General features: G+C 30.2%; 2 protein-coding genes across 5 annotated transcripts; one reads left to right on the forward strand and one right to left on the reverse strand.

The window, feature by feature from the left end:
• Positions 1-218: 218 nt before the first annotated feature.
• Positions 219-3,017, forward strand: Mrps30 (mitochondrial ribosomal protein S30). 2 transcript variants are annotated; one of them, XM_083096536.1, is made up of 5 exons: positions 219-781; positions 994-1,619; positions 1,723-2,116; positions 2,349-2,565; positions 2,775-3,017. In XM_083096536.1, exons 1-4 carry the CDS (start codon positions 318-320, stop codon positions 2,557-2,559), a joined length of 1,695 nt encoding a protein of 564 aa, XP_082952662.1. In that variant the 5' UTR covers positions 219-317; the 3' UTR covers positions 2,560-2,565; positions 2,775-3,017. The 2 variants fall into 2 exon arrangements, with proteins under 2 accessions (XP_082952662.1, XP_082952661.1); XM_083096535.1 differs by lacking the exon at positions 2,775-3,017 and having other exon boundaries at positions 2,349-2,619.
• Positions 2,650-16,695, reverse strand: LOC145970083 (lysosomal acid glucosylceramidase-like). 3 transcript variants are annotated; one of them, XM_083096539.1, is made up of 8 exons: positions 16,449-16,695; positions 6,695-6,767; positions 5,721-6,039; positions 4,668-4,933; positions 4,031-4,462; positions 3,840-3,925; positions 3,097-3,389; positions 2,650-2,908 (listed from the first exon to the last, which is right to left on the reverse strand). In XM_083096539.1, the coding sequence occupies exons 2-8, from the start codon at positions 6,738-6,740 to the stop codon at positions 2,803-2,805; spliced, it is 1,548 nt and encodes a 515-aa protein (XP_082952665.1). In that variant the 5' UTR covers positions 6,741-6,767; positions 16,449-16,695; the 3' UTR covers positions 2,650-2,802. The 3 variants fall into 3 exon arrangements, with proteins under 3 accessions (XP_082952665.1, XP_082952666.1, XP_082952663.1); XM_083096540.1 differs by lacking the exon at positions 16,449-16,695 and adding an exon at positions 7,355-7,475 and having other exon boundaries at positions 3,201-3,389; XM_083096537.1 differs by lacking the exon at positions 16,449-16,695 and adding an exon at positions 7,355-7,475.
• Positions 16,696-17,371: the final 676 nt, after the last annotated feature.

Here is a 17,371-nt window from a genome sequence, read left to right on the forward strand (position 1 = left end):
AACTAATTGAACTAGTGCAGCAGTGCAGCTAAAAAGAACAGGCCCATGTATCTACGAGAGATGTAAACTGACATAAAGGCGAGATCATAAAGAATTACGTTCGAAAATCTGCTCTTCACTTACATACAGTAGCATTTGATTGACCAATCAGAACAAAAAGAATTTTTATCTTGATAGGCTAATAAAGCGTTATTTTGATATAATTTCCGAACACACCCTTGTTGTTCAAGTTCTATTGGAAACTCATCTTTTCAAGAAAATCGGAACAATATTTGGAATCGCGAGAGGTTGTTTTATCGTCACTTCTATTTAGAAATATGTTTATTCAAATTCGACAGAAATTACTATATAATACGATAACGAAATATGGGAAACAGGTGAGATATAGTACCTCCGCTATTAGCGAAGTGAAGAATGAAGTCGAAAAGACGGCGGAGCCGATGTATCTACCTATCGAAGAGTTTAGTTATAAAGCTAATTCGAAGAGAAAAAAACAAGCTTGGCATGAAAAGATCAAGAGCATACAAACTGTGGAAGAGAAACTATTCGAATTTAATATGCCACGATATTATGGTTGGAAGTCGTTACTCTTGAATGAACATTCAATACCATACAATTCTTTGTCACATGCACAGTATATTACGAGGACACATGTCATCAAAGAGCCTGGTCTTCCAGCATACTATAATGATGTAATTTCCACTGAGCAGTTAGATAGCATTGTACAAGCAATAAAACATGACATAGAAGATAATATAATTTTTGAATATTGTATCAGAAGGTTAATATATATTTCTATTATATTTTGTTGTTAATTAAAAACATTTTTTTACTTTTAATGTAAAGAATTATTCAAGTATTCAAATATTGTATACAAATATATATTAATTATCAGTTAGTATTATCGACTATTTACAATTATTTACTTATATTCAAATTATAATAAATTTGAAAGTTATCCTTCTTATGTGAATATATATTATAATGTTGCAGAAGAGAGCACGAAATTAAAACTAATATGTTGCTGGATGAAAATATTGCAAATTTAGACAAGAAAGTAGAAATAGATAATAATATATGTCAAGCACTCATTCAAAAAGTTAATAGGACAATGCTGATACATCTCTCTTCTATGTATCCACATTTATTACAAGCTGAAATTGATATTAAACCGAGATTGGAAGCATCTTGGTTTGCTGGTGGTGTAGAACCTCCCCCTTTTATGAAGCAAAACAGAAAGAGATATGCACATTTGAAAGATTTTGTTGATGACCTGGTAGATTTGCCTGTTCAATATCTAGGTCAGCCTGCCATGCATTTGAGATACAAGCATCCTCTAAAAGAGGTTATTTCTCTAAACGAATGTCAAAATCCAGATTTGGATGTACCAACATTTAAGTTATGTCCAAAGGTATTGACTTATAATCTTGATCGAAGACACTTGACTAATATTCCTGGATTTTGGCCTGGTGATAAAAATGAGTTTGGATTCTTATCTTATCATGATTGCACGAATTTGCAAGGAAGACCAAAAGAATATAATGATACATCTGAAGCACTTACTGTACAGGCAATATTAGCATCTTATAGTTGGTTATTGTCGCAAGCTTGTTATCAAGGTATCTATATCAATCTATATCTATATGTTATGTTTTATTATATTTAAATTAAAAGATAATTTAAGTAAGTATTAATTTCATATATATGTGTATAAAATTTCAGGTTTTTCTACTTTTAATGATATTACATATCCCTTAATCACTCAAACAGTTATAACAGATGGGCAATGGTGGTCATTCTGTGTTTATCAACTTAATACTACATTAGTACACTCTGAATACATCAGTGAAAATCCAAAACGTAATATATGTTGGATTACAGAGCCAATAAAATTATTTGATAAGATAGAAAATGAAAAAGTTCATGACTTAAATGAAGAAGTCCTCAAGACTTTGATCAAATTTTACACAAATATGCCTGAAGAAAGGATAGATATAGATTTAAAACCATATTTAGGGCGAGTGATCAAAATAATAGCTGATATAAGAGGTAATAATAGAAGAAATTGGCTTGAGAAACAGTATAAGCATCTTGTATGTAACAGGCCAAGAGACAGGTGTGTAACAATAAATAATATTAATATTATAATAATATTTTTAATAATAATTTAATATAATAATATTATATTTTTAATTAATATAATAACATTATATTTTTTTGCAAAATTATTAACACAAAATATTATTTTAATAATTGTATATATATAAACTCTATTTTAAAAATAAATTAATGACATAATAATAATAGGAATATTTATATTTATTAATTTGTAACATATTTCTTTTTAGACAAATACCAGAAATATATGATTGGCAGAAGATCTATCTTATACGACATAAAACTCGTCCAATGGATAAGAAACGAGAACCATGGGAATATGGTATCAGAATGTTCAAACGTAGATTAGATGATCATCTGCCAGGTTATATACCGAGATGTTTACGAACGAATCCCAAGAAGAGAAAGGTAGGACGATGGGCAGAAACGTATTATCCATAATTACAAGTACGTATAGCATTACATATTGAATGCATAAATATATCAATGATTAAAAAATAATTATAATTGTCAACTTTTATAACACATCTACTTCCATACAACATACAATCCATATTCATTCCTTACAAAAAAGTTGTACAAGAGGTTTCGTTTTTTTCTTTAAGAAAAGTGAGAAATTTCATAAATTTCACAGATATTCCATTTATAATTTACAGAATATACATATAAGTTTCAATATTACTTTTATGCCAAATATGATATTGTATGGAAAGATTTTCCAGGTAGAGTTACACTTATTGTTTTCCTTGCGACTATGTCTTTGATTGTTAAAGCAATAGGATTATCACCTCTGTAACAGAAAAAAATTTTGGATTATATATTTTACAAAACTTAATAGATTATACATGTATTAAGAAAATAAAAATATGCGCCAATTTAATTAAAAAATAATTAGAGAATGATCTTCTAAATTCTTTTAAGAATAAATTATATTATTACATATCATGTCGAGATTAGTGATATAAATTGTTTACTAACTTGTTAACAATTACGATTATAATTTTTTGTTCGGGGGTCAAGAAGGCTATCGATTTAATATTTTTTTTCTCAAATGAATGTTCTTCTAATGTGGAAAAGATTACATGAGAGTTGCGTGGCACAAATTTGCTAAAGTGAGCAATCGCATAAAACATAGGCTGTTTATAGAACTGATCTTTCTCCGGTATCACAATAATAGGTGAATCCACATAATTTTCAGCCCAATTTGGTCCACCAATCTTATTGAGCGCTAAATTCCAATCTATCCATCCACTCACCCAATGTGATAAATTCTGGAAATATATTGTCGGAATTTTAAATTAATTTAAAAATTTAAGTAAAATTTAAAAATTTAAATTTATTTAAAACAAAATATCTCAAAATAATATCTATAATACTCTGTTTTTCTTATATAATAAACTTAACACACACACACACACATATTATATGGTAAAATTTCATATAATGCCAGATCAAATTCAAAATATATTAATTAATACTATATTTAAATTTTAGTATATGTAAAAACAATACTATATTTAAATTTTGGTACTTGTAAAAATTTTCGACGTGCTTAAAGTTAGATTAAAAACTTTGGATAGATTCTTATTTTATATTAAATTTTATATATATTGCTTATATTAAAAACGTTTTTTATTAATTAATTTAAACTAAATCTAAAATGAGGCAAGTATATCTTTCGGTTAAAAATATTAATTTATTAATTTGATATATAAACAAACCTCTATTATATTTAATGCATATTGTTCTCCTCGCTCCCATGATCCCATCGATACTCTTGGTTCAAAAGGATTGGTATTAAAGGTACCTGTGAAAATTACATAAATATTTTAAGGTTTCTTGAAAAAGATTATTACAATTTTTTATTATTTTCTCATTATTTATTATGGAACAAATAATAAGTTATGCTTACCGGTGCTTGCCTCAGTCATTAATATAAACTTGTCCGGATATTTATCATGCGTCCGAGTCAGTCTGTCCGGTGAAAATTGCATATCTGTATACCAATGAACTGCAGTGCCGGAAAATACCTCTGCAGCCTTCCGATTTGTAAACATTATTTCGACATACCATGGTAATAACATACGTTGATCGTCCATTGCAATATAGATAAGATCTTTGTATCCAGCTTTAGACAAAGTCGGAGCTAAGTGATTTACAACCCAGTTGGCCTCTTCTCTGGGTAACCACAACATAGAATTGAAAGGGAAGAATGGCACAAGTCCATCTAATGGCTCATTACCAGGCGTCATGCCCCATATGTTTATACCACGCTCTTTATACGCGTCAAAAAATTTTTTGATGTAATCAGCGTAAATTTGATAATATTCATGTTTCAAAGCTCCTGTTGAATCATTGTGCATTATATATCTTATATCCATAATTATTGTAACGTCTTATTTATCTCTCGTATTAGCATATTTATAGGTAAAAAAAAATTAATTCCCTAATCATATTTTATTGTTGAAAAAAATATCCATTTATTAATTAATAGTTTTGTAAAAGATCTGATTTTCTCGAGAAATATTTTGTATTTTATCTAAAATTACCCCATTTTATGTTGTTGGTATTTTTCATCCAGGCCGGGGCAGACCACGAAGTAGTAAATATCCTTAGAGTCTCTGGGCCGGACATAATATTTTTGATATGATGTAGATACTCAATTTTATAGTCGTCTTCTTCCACAAGTCTAAAATTACTTAATTTAATATCGTTGGGTACGTCGTCGTATGTATATGATCTTGTTGAGAAATCCGTACCCGCGATAGGTATGCGGCAATATGTATATCCAATACCAGTAGAACCAAAATACGACCTGAAAATGAATAACTACATGTGAGAAATGATCATGAGAAATCGGTTTAATCCTAATTTATTAAATAAATTTGCGACAATTTCATAGAATCCGAACATCATTGTTAAATCATTTTGCCCCGAATAGTTGTTAGGTTTCATACCATTTCAATACATTATTCAGTTAATGCATTTCGTTCAATTTCAATACTATATAGATGTATATTTATCTCATCCTAAAGACTTATAATCTGCAATTCGTATTCATCAACTTTTCTACTAACTAAGCAAAAAAAGAGATAATGAGATTATTCCGGTCAGAATTAACATGCTTTTCTTAGGAAACTGTTTTATAATTGCTTTCACCAGATTATATTTATTAATGTTTATTAAAATTTTCGCTTTACTTCTATTAAAGTAAATCTTTAAAATAGATATTTTTTTTTAATGAGTTTTCTAAAAAAAATTTTTAGAATAAAGGAATAAAAACTTTGCTATTAGAGGAAAGAGTTATGAAAAATTTAGTTTTGTGAAATCAAATAGAGAAAATCGGAGAACAAAATAGATTAAAATGATATTTAAAATGCAAGTGGCACTTGAATTTTATCTAGTTTGAAGTCATTCACAAAATAATAGCGTTGATAATGCTACTGTTATTACTTGTTTTCTATGAAAAACGACAAATATATATATATATATATATATTTAAAATTTATTAAAATTAATTATATCATTAATATTCTGCTCCTCGATTTTTATTGCTCTTTAGACAGATTTGTCGCTGTTCTTAAATAAAACCAGTCACATACCCGAGTAATTTGTGTTGAGTCTCATTACTAAGAGTTCTAATATTGAGTGCGGTGGCATCAGTCATTGCTCCACCGAATCCAAATATTGGTTGATACTTCTTATTACTGTCTAACGTGAGAACTTTAGATATATTTTTATCTTCATTTTCGGTAGAAAAATTGTTAATAGAAGATTCCATCATTTTGCCATCTTTGGTGGAAGTATACCAGAGAAATTGGTCCTGTTGCAATTGCGGCACCTTTATTGTGTCACAATATGTCGAATTACAGACACACACATTACCATTTTTTCCGAATGAAAGTCGCATGCATCCATCGCCTACAACAAGATAAATTTAATATATATAAATTAATATATATAAATTATTAAATTTAATTAAATTTAATATATATAAATAAATGTCATAATATTTTTTAAACTATCACGTCCATCCTTCTTATTGAAGTAATGAAAATTCTGAAAAAAGAGGATCAAAGATGTCATCAAATTAGTTTGGTTTTATAATAATTTTTTTTAATAGTCTTCACTTTTATCTTTCATTGATTGTATGCGAGAATTTTTAAATAAATTGTTTAAAATGTTAAAAAAATTCTTGAGGAAATTTTTTAAACATTTGCAGTTTTAAAGTACATTTAAATGAGACTTAAGCTATATCTTTGTTGCGTAAAATAAAACATTATGAATGCAATTGTTTCAAGATTAGATATATAGAACATGGAGGACGATTTAAGCATAAAATTTTTCAGAAGATATTTTATATATAATATTTTCTTTTTTTTTTTTTACTAAGTGTACTAAATGTAAAAGGCTATAAATAACGAAAATTATTATATTACATTATTGATAACGTTCAAATAAGAAATAAAAGATTATGTGATCTCTTTTTCGTAAAACAATTTTACTGTCGTTATGATTAAAGAACTTTTCATTTAAAATTAAAGCGTCAAATGCGATCGCGTGTATTAAACATTACCTTTTACTGCAACAAATATGATGATCAGAGTTATAGCGCGCAGCATTTGTAATGATACGTAAGTGCCTGTTGTCTGAAAATGAAAGTGCATAATAGAATATATTAATTTTTGATCAAAGAAAACGCTTACTTATATATTAATTGCAATAATCTTATCAACCGAATTATCTTATCAGTCGGTAATCTCATCTGTTTGCATATATGATACTATTTTTATACATATATAATATAACTCTGACTGCACGTGTTGTGATGATTACAGTCGAATCAGTTGAGATGTTAATTTATTTATTTATCATCTTACTTGACTGATAGTGTTTCATTACGTGTCTTTCTCATAATGTCTACTTATATAAAAACATTGCAAATTTATTTTCACTTTTATTTTACCGCATTTTTCAGTGACCGAAGCATATCATTTATTTTTTAACAATTTACGTTATGAGTATTTTCAAGAAAATATCATCTATAAAATCGATTAAATCGAAATTCAAATAAATTCTAAGTTTTTATATGAATTTGCATGTTTACTTAAATCTGTAGATTCTTTCCGGACTGAAGAATTAATTATTTGCTTTGAAATTCGTTTATTCAGCTACAAAGCTCTCTTATTATATGTTTCTATTTATATATTTAGTTTTTGTTCACTATGTATCGTACCTGAAAATATGATCAATTTCACTATCCTCAGAGTAAGAACATTTTACTATTTTCCTCAGTAGTTCTTCGACAACTGAATAACGCAATGTGATTTGTAACAGTAGTATCACATGTATATCGGGAACATATGTTGATAGACTTTCCGCAAATTTATCAGTAATACGATTTTAAGTAATGCACATTCTATTATTTTAAAAAACAAGGACGAATTCTGACAAATGAGCATTTACATAGCATTGTATTTGACAATGCACAAAATGTGAAAAATGTGTAATTTCCAAATCAACGTTCCCTTTAAAGCATTTATTTGATAAGTTGATATATATGTTTATGTAATAGTTTAAACTCAAAATTATAATAAATTAAAATCAAAATTGATTTTTTTATTTACTATATCATACTGAATTTTTCAAAAGAGCGATTAAGGAAAAAAAAAGACAATTTGCAATATAAAAATATAACTACCAATTGCGTGTAGCTAACAATATATTTATATTAACTTGATGCAAATATTTTATAAATACATTGAAATTATGCAAAATATTATATATCATATCATATTTCTTAAGAATATTTTCAAAAATTTTTATTGTATTAGAGACTTAAGAATATTTTCAAAAATTTGTATTGTATTAGAGATGAAAGTTTTTTTTGGAAACTTATTTTATATTTTATGTCTTTATATGTATTTAATCCTGTTAATTATAACTTTGTATTTATGTATGTCGTATTTTTTTTTAAACATATTATATTCATAAATATGTATTTGACATTGATTTATATTTATTACGGACAGTATATCTTAAATAATATACATATATGCTTAAAGTAACATAATTTTTTTACTTTTTGAGCTAACGTCTAAATATAATAATTATTTGGTACAATTAAATAAAAAAATCATATATATATATATATATATATATATATATATATTTATTCTACTATATATATAGTGGAATAAAAATATAATTTGTAAAATATTAGCACTAAATATTTACTTATAATTATTGTATGGAAAGACATTATGGATCATCATGGTTTCCTCTTAATATATCATTAATGGATCGTACTTATATGGCATAATTGAATATCCTCTTGTTGTATATTAATTTAATAACTGACATACTATCTCCCTCTTCAAAAATTTGTTCTACATACATTTCTGGACGTAAAATTTCAATTCTATTAGATGGCAATTTAGTATAAATACTAATTGGAGACGGAAGTTAACTATTTACTCATGTTATATTTAATTATATTAAATCTCACAACATACAGTACTAAAACTTTTCATTGCAATTATTTATCGCTGTTGTTTTGAATTATTTGTCTTCTAAAATTGATTTGTTTTTTTAATTATAATAAAGTTTTAATTTCTAAATGTTTAAGATTTTTTAAATTTTGCAATTGTGGATGACTTTATACTTATAATTAAGAATGTTCTTTAAATCATGATTTGTTTATTGTTAACATCATTATTCATTTTTCTTCAAAAAATAATCAATTAATTTTTATAATAATACATATTTTGTTGTATATTCTTAAATCCATTTACAATATCTTTTTTCAAACACAATGAAAATATGTTTCGCGATAAATAGTAATCTAAATTCATATCTGCATCATTATCTTGTGCAAGTCTCACTAACAGATCTTCACTTTATTTTTATCAACTTTTTCTTAGAAAATGTAATATATTTGAATATATTTGAATTTGAATTGTTATAAAATTATAATATATAATAAAGATGAGTAAGCGCAGCTTGAGAGAGATAATCACATGAACAAAATTCTTTTGAGCTTTGGACTTTAATCTTGTTGAATTGACACAAGTATACACACAGTATATCTACTATTGCGCGAAATTTATTGACGTAATTATGAATGTGTGAGCAATAATTGAACGTTATCCTCTTCTCCGCTCCTCTTTACGTCATAAGTTTTTTTGTAATTTTTTTGTAATTTTTTTTGTAATTTTTTTTCCGCGAAATATCGCACCGTTGATTACGATCGCTCACGTAAGGTTTTGCTTCCACTCTGCCGACTTTCTTATACGTACCTGTCGTGAAATTAGACTGCCGTTAGAAAGGTGAAAAATTTAATGGATACGAAAAAGAAAGTCGTTCTACGCATGACAATAGTTTCTTTCGTTATCGACTTCGTAATGATTAAGAAACACTCGTAGAAAAAAATGAAATAGAGTTTTGAATCAATTTGATATTTAATGCTTTAAAAAACATTTAATCTTTAAATGTTTTATATTCTAGCTAAATTTTCGGCTCGCAAGAGGTAATCTCGATCATGACAGGCTAGTTGTTGTCATTGTCACCATTCTCGTTGGCGATGGCAGGGGGTCACAACGACGAATAAGATATAGGATAAGGAGAAGTGTGATATATTCAATTTTGTGGCAATACGTGTTTGTGTGTCTCTCTTGTTGAGTGTCGCGCGGTCGCCACGTGCGGATTGTCACAGCCGTGTTTCTCACTCATTGTCAGAGAGACGCTTATCTGCCGCCGCGAGATCTCGGCTTTTTGCGAGACACGCAGCGAAATTTACGAGACGGTATCGTTATTTTCGTCACGTAGCCGCACGTCGATGAACGGAACGTGCCGCTACGTCTGTTCGGCATCGTCGTCGGCATCGTCGTCGTCGTCGTCCCTCCGAAAACGCAGGAAATTGAAAACACTAAGGCGCGCGCCCCCGATACCTCTCGCACGTACAAATGCAGATTCGCGCGTGCGTTCGGCATATGCTTGCAGATTTCCCACGGGATACGCCAATGCAATTTTGCACGTATCTGTTAAATCTTTGTAGATTTGCGAAACTTACACGTCAGTTTCGCCATGATTACGTCTCTTAATTACAAATGGACGCTTCCACTGTGTAAAATTCTTTATTTATCAAAAGTTCCGAAATACTCTTATCTGGCAAATTACACAACTCGTGAAACTAATTTTCCGCAATGCGGTAAAGCAAGAATGGAAATGATGCGTTTTCATAGCTCGCTGCAAAATGTGCGCGATAACGAAATAGATCGTTTGGAAAATGATAGTCAATGTTAAATCAGTCTCAGTTGAAATATAACTCTCAAGCTTATAAAAAGTATTCGTAAATGCCGGAAAGTAAATTGTCAAATGATATGCGATATTAATCGCATGAAAAGAGAGCACCCAAGATTTATTTACAAGCATGTAATTAATTAAAAACAGTGCTAATAGACAGCTGTCCGATCGGATTCTAATGACTGATAAATGGCGTATAAACGTCGTGCTGCTCTATATAAATTTTGTTATACAGCGGTGATATCATATACGATTGATGGTGATATAATTCTCGTCCCGCACACACCGGTATATATTTTAATATAACTATCGAAGCGGTTTGGCACAATCGACACGGACATCCGTGCTGTATATGATAAACTGTTCATCGCAATTAGAAATAGGCGGGTGCATCGGGGACAATCTCTGCTCATATTGTCATGATATCGAGTACCTGTATGCACCGAGGCTGCAAACATTACTTCTCCCAATTTGATTGCGTGAATAGAGATAATAATATTATGATTATATCGATATAATGTATCTCTTATCTCGTATATATATATATATATATATATATATATATATATATATATATGTACGAGATAAGAGATACATTATGTCGATATAATCATCATGATATAACTTGCATTTAAATTTAACTTGTATTATAATTCGTACTTTCACTAATACTATGAATATATTGTGGATTTACAGTTTCTGTAATAGTTTATATATCTTTGTAAATGCGAAAAATTTTTCACCTTGTAATGCTTTATAAAAATGAGGATAAGTACTGCTGTTAATCGTGATGCGATTCGATGGGTATGCAAATTCATATTTATCGGTAGATTATTAAAATTAATAATGACACGTGAAAGGCATGAATTATATTAATGAACTATACACATCGGTGAAAACGCGTTGATTCGCGCGAAATTTGTTGCTTGCACTTATCGTTGGAAATTTTGGGCGAAATCCGTTCGATTCACGCATTATTTAACAGGACGCATTGTGCATTGTCAACCGGATAATTCGGCGAATCATTCTATCGCTCGTGGAAAATATACAAAATTCAGAGAAACGACGCGGCGCAACACAAACTTGTAAACACCATTCGCGGAAATAATAACGACACCGCGTCGGAAATAATTGAGAGCGCACTGCGAAATCTCGTTGCATACGAATTCCAATTCGTATCTCGAGAACCCCGTTCGTTTTGCGCGTGATTCGTTTTTCGACTGTACTCGGGATGTAAATTACACGATATTATTGAAATCAGTAGATTGAACTTCGTTAACCGCAGCTGAGCAGTATGCAGGATATCATCGGTTGCACATGCGGTTGGTGCGTTACGAAGAAAAAAGGCAAAAAGAAGGAGAGAAAGAGAAAGGGGAGAGGGGAAGAGAAAGAGCTTTTCGCAAATGCGGATGCATTTTGTCATTTTATTTAACTCCCCAAAGCTCCTGCATTCCGTGTTCACTTCACTTTATTTATCGACTGCATCCAGTCTCTTGCACACATTCATCGATTTATAATGCCAAAATCAGCGTTGACATGTAAACGCTTTTATATTATAGATTGATTGAGTTTTTTGAATAATCTGTTCGACAACATAACATATCTGTCATAAATTGATAATATTCGACAGCCGAAACAAGATTTTCACAAAAATGAATAGGATGAACTTGTTTCAAATGATATTTAAGTAGATAATTTTGGTGAAAACTTCTTTATTTTTTTATTTATTTAAATTTTATGATTCGTAAAACATAGAGAATTTTATATTTAAACAATAATGCGTGCATACTAGTGAAAACTAAATAATCAATGATAACTATTTATTATGTCTATATTTTATTTATTAACTCTATTACAAAGACAAGAAATATTTATGGCCTAATTATAAGTTATCTTTACTAGTCGTTGAGGAAAATAGGCAAATATATAGTTGTGACGTATCAGATGTTTTATGTAAGATCCTTATATAAAATTCAATAACCACTTCTTTATTTTATTTCTTGCCAAATTTTTATATTTATTTTTATAATTACTATTGTTTTCTATGATATTTAATAGAAATCTACAAAAGCTTTCAGATTTTTAAATAATTTCTTATTTTTTAAAGTATTAATTTCTTTTCTTTGTTTTTTCTTTTTTCCTCAAAAACATAAAAATTGCATTTGTATTAAAATTAGTTGTTTTTACATTAGGGAATATATGTTACATATATGTATATAAATTACTACTTTTTATATAAGTCACATTTTCAAGAAATTGTTGTCAAATTTATTATTCTTGTAAAATTTAATATTTTTCAAATTTTTAGTTTATGTTTTTCAAGTTAATATTTTAACTATTAATATTTTGAGAGAAGCATACGTTTGGGATTTTTAGTATTGCTAAATGATGCTAATTGGTGGCATTGTAATATTATCCAAAAATGTCGAAAATATATCTGAGAGTTACATCGAGAATTTTCATAACTGTTGAAAGCATTATTTCCATGTTAGAAAATAGAGAACGATCATTCAGATAGAATCAATAAACTCGTCTGTTGAAAAAAAGTTGCATATTTTGCATACTTTTTTATTAAAACAATTCATCGTTCATCACTCACGATTAAATTCGCGATTCGCGACCGGACACTTCCGTAAACATGTCGAACGCAAATCCGCATTACCGAATAGAACGTTACGGTGGACGAAATCGGACGGGCATCATAACACGCGTTCTATTGCCCGCCGACAGCTGTTTTGCATAGCCGCTTCAGATTGCATCAATGCGTATTTTGTTTAACCATAAAACCTTTCCGCTGATATTTGGTTTTGAATTTTGGCCCGAATACTGCGCAGCTAAAATGGGACTTTTTTCAACTGAAAAATAATCTTCACTTGCAAGGTTAAAGTATGATAATAAGTAATGATAATAGAATATTGTTTCTGAGTGACGAATACATTTGTACTTGAGATAGTGCCTTGTTGACATACTCTAGTATTAATGACATGTACATTATGTTTTAAAGAAATGACAAATTTTTCACATTGAGTCATACCTTTCCATTTTTATTACTGATTTTTAAATACGTGAGGATTCAGATGCATGTTGCGTAATTTTTTTCAACAATATAATATTTATTCAAAAAAGAATCTGCACCTTTCACGCATCTTTATTCGTTTTCGTTGCCTCTTGTATAATTATGTAATATATATATATATATATATATATATATATATATATATATATATATTACATAATTATACAAGAGGCAACGAAATATATATATATATATATATATATATATATATATATATATATATTACATAATTATACAAGAGACAAGGAAAATGAATAAAGATGCGTAAAATATGCAGATTCTTTTTTGAATAAATATTATATTGCTGAAAGAAATTATGCAATATCCATATATATATATATATATATATGTATATATTAGTCTTGTAGAATTATATAACTATGGTTAACCACGTAGCCGCATCTCGGATTACTAACATAATCGGATAACGCAATGCGCTATATCGTAGCAATTCAAGTGCAAATTTTAGCCGTTCGATCCATTCCCTTAAAATTACCGGCAGCAAATCGAAAACCGATATGCCGAGCTGCCTTCGAGATGAATCGTTATCTCCTCTTCACCGAAAATAAAATTCCAGTCTCATCGTCACACCTTCTTCTCTTCTAGGATTAAGGAAAGAAGGACACCCCTGTTCTTCTCATGCACAGAACCCTGCGGGCGTCAAGCGAATCGCGATTTCCTTTAGAGATCGACGATAAATCAAGCTTAAAATTGCTTTCGCGCTATTCTCGATTATTCGTCCCCTCAAAAGGACCGTTTTCTTATAATACGCTTGCAGAATATTTTGGACACCCCAGCAGTTCTATATCATCTTTTAATAGAATTGAAACATCACAAAGGATTCAATTAACGTGCGCGATGTTTTGCGAATAAATTCGATGACTCTGCAAAATTCAGATCAGTCTTCGTATTAATCTCCTTGTTTATGCCATATTTGATCTGCGGAAAACATCGCTCTAGTATTTATACTTTCCAATGACTGATAATTGGAAAATTATTCAATTTTGCTTATGTGAAACATGAAGAGTTTTAGTTCTCAAATTCTTTTTTTTTTTTTAATTTTTAATGTTTTAATTATTTTTAAAATCAAATAGCTTGCATATATATATGTGTGTGTGTGTGTGTGTGTGTGTGTGTGCGCGCGTGCGCGTGCGCGTGCGCGTGCGCGTGCGCGTGTGCGTGTGCGTGTGCGTGTGTGCGCGTGCGCGTGTGCGTGTGCGTGCGTGTGTGTGTGTGTGTGTGTGTGTGTGTGTGTGTAATATAATATATATGTATATTGTTTATATTGCATCGATCGATATCAATAAACTCGAACGCACGCGACACAACTGCCTGTCATACGTTATTTTCAATCACGATAGCATTCATAAAATAATACACACTTTGTGGAATGCAAGAACTTTTAATAAATAGAACATATGTAAAAAATACACTCGTAAATAATAATAGAATTGATCTGTAAATAACATGTTTGCATAGTTTTACAACTACTCCAAAGAACCCTGCACCCAATCAATGGAATTTGGTTCCCGGCCAAATTTGCTGAAACTGTAGTATGTTATTCATTATGACCTCCTGATCAAAAGTCTCAATGGACACAAGGTCCAAAAATCAATGGTTTTCGAGATACTGAACTTCAAAAGTTCGATTTTTAGCTTTTTACATGTATGCAAGTGAACGACGAAATCGGGTTTACGATCTTAATATACGTATAACTGTAAACATGTGGACGTGGATGTGAAGGCGATGGTAGTATTGAATTGACAAGTATACTGATTTTGAAAATCAGCCATTCTTTATAACCTATAAGCGACACAATTAGTGCCTGCTCTTAGCGCAACCCAGGATCAACCATGAGGAGGTGGCGAGCATACTGGTCCCTGTGTGTGTGTGTGTGTGTGGGCGCGCGCGCGCGCAGATACACATATTCTTACGCGCACACTTCCTTATACGCACGTTCACACTTATGTAAACAGTCTATACATGTGTATGTGTTTGATCACACACGTGTTTGTTTATGTGTTATTCCACCTTGCTATATAGCAGTGGCGCGCGCGCGCCCACACACACACACACACAGGGACCAGTATGCTCGCCACCTCCTCATGGTTGATCCTGGGTTGCGCTAAGAGCGGGCACTAATTGTGTCGCTTATAGGTTATAAAGAATGGCTGATTTTCAAAATCAGTATACTTGTCAATTCAATACTACCATCGCCTTCACATCCACGTCCACATGTTTACAGTTATACGTATATTAAGATCGCAAACCCGATTTCGTCGTTCACTTGCATACATGTAAAAAGCTAAAAATCGAACTTTTGAAGTTCAGTATCTCGAAAATCATTGATTTTTGGACCTTGTGTCCATTGAGACTTTTGATCAGGAGGTCATAATGAACAACATACTACAGTTTCAGCAAATTTGGCCGGGAACCAAATTCCATTGATTGGGTGCGGGGTCCTTTAATAAATGTTCGTCGTTGTTTACAAACAAATCCTTGATAATGCTCAGAGACGACCTCTCGAAGACTAGAGTACAAACAACAAGTTTGACCACTTAACGAGTTTAAAATACAAGAAGGGTGGATGCATAAATATACATGTATAAAGAGAATGTCCTATTTTAAATAACGCATTGATATTTCTCAAAAATCAAAACTTTTATACGAAACATTTTTTCGACATAAGTCTTAATTCTTAGAAGTATCAATGCATTTATTTAAAATAGAATATCCTCTATCTCTATATGTATATATTAGAATTATTATCATTTATTAAATGACAGACATAAGTTTATCTTATCAAAAGTTAATTATAGCTATTTGCAATTTTTTCCTTTCTGTTCTATGCACTATTGGTGAAGTAATTCGTATTTTAATTATTGATATTATACACGTAAATATGCGCAGTGACACGATAAACATATTATACATGTTAGATATATCATACCTGATGACTCACAGAGGAAAAATTTCTGGTATTCCGTATCAGATGCAATTTGAGGAGAGCGCTCTTCTCTCAAGACAAGTCGAAGAAGCCGATTGCGTAATGTCGTGAGTTTGTTTTCTTCGTCAGCGTAACAGTGCATGCAAATGCTTCGTTGAATCCCCCTTGAAATTACTTGCCGGCTGTATACCGGGAGCATACGTCCTGCCTTTTGTAACAGCACGCTGAACAGTTCGTTCCGGTGGGCAGACAACGCGATAACTGGCTACGATACGAATGAGAAATCTTCGCGGTAGGCCTTATATAAATCGGTGACTACATCGAAGCATATGACTATATGTGTACTTGCAGGATCAGTAACGCATCAAAAATATAAACAGTTGATAACAGGATAATAACAAAAGAGTGCAGCCAATTTATATTTTAGTTGCATTTAAATTTTTATAAAAGAGATTATTATTTGTTGAAAACATTATTATTACTAAACATTATTATTATATATTAAACATTATTATTATTTATGAAAAACTTTTTGTTAAATAATTTTATTTAACATATAAAAAGAGAGGAACATGCGAATCTTTATGGAACAGAAAAGATCTCATTTTCTTTTTCAAAGAGCAGATATAACTAAGGTCGGCGCTAGTATGCGATGTATACGGTCTGTAAAAATGATAGATTTTTCACAAAAAAAGTATTAACGAGGAATTCCCACATATATAAAGCGATGATAATATTAAGGAAAAAAAATTTCTCAAAATAAATAAATGAACATTTCTGTACATCTTTCTCTTTAGAATATGCAAATATACATCTCTTATATTCCAGACACTTTATATGTACAGACTAATATATGAATAAGAGAGTATAAAAATGTGTGTCAAACAAATATGTAGTTACTAAAATATTCGTCACAAGATAAACAC

The sequence above is a fragment of the Camponotus vicinus genome, unplaced genomic scaffold, assembly GCF_025532165.1.
Source record: "Camponotus vicinus isolate PSW18456_S1 unplaced genomic scaffold, iyCamVici1.0 SCAF_4, whole genome shotgun sequence".
Classification (NCBI taxonomy): domain Eukaryota; kingdom Metazoa; phylum Arthropoda; class Insecta; order Hymenoptera; family Formicidae; genus Camponotus; species Camponotus vicinus.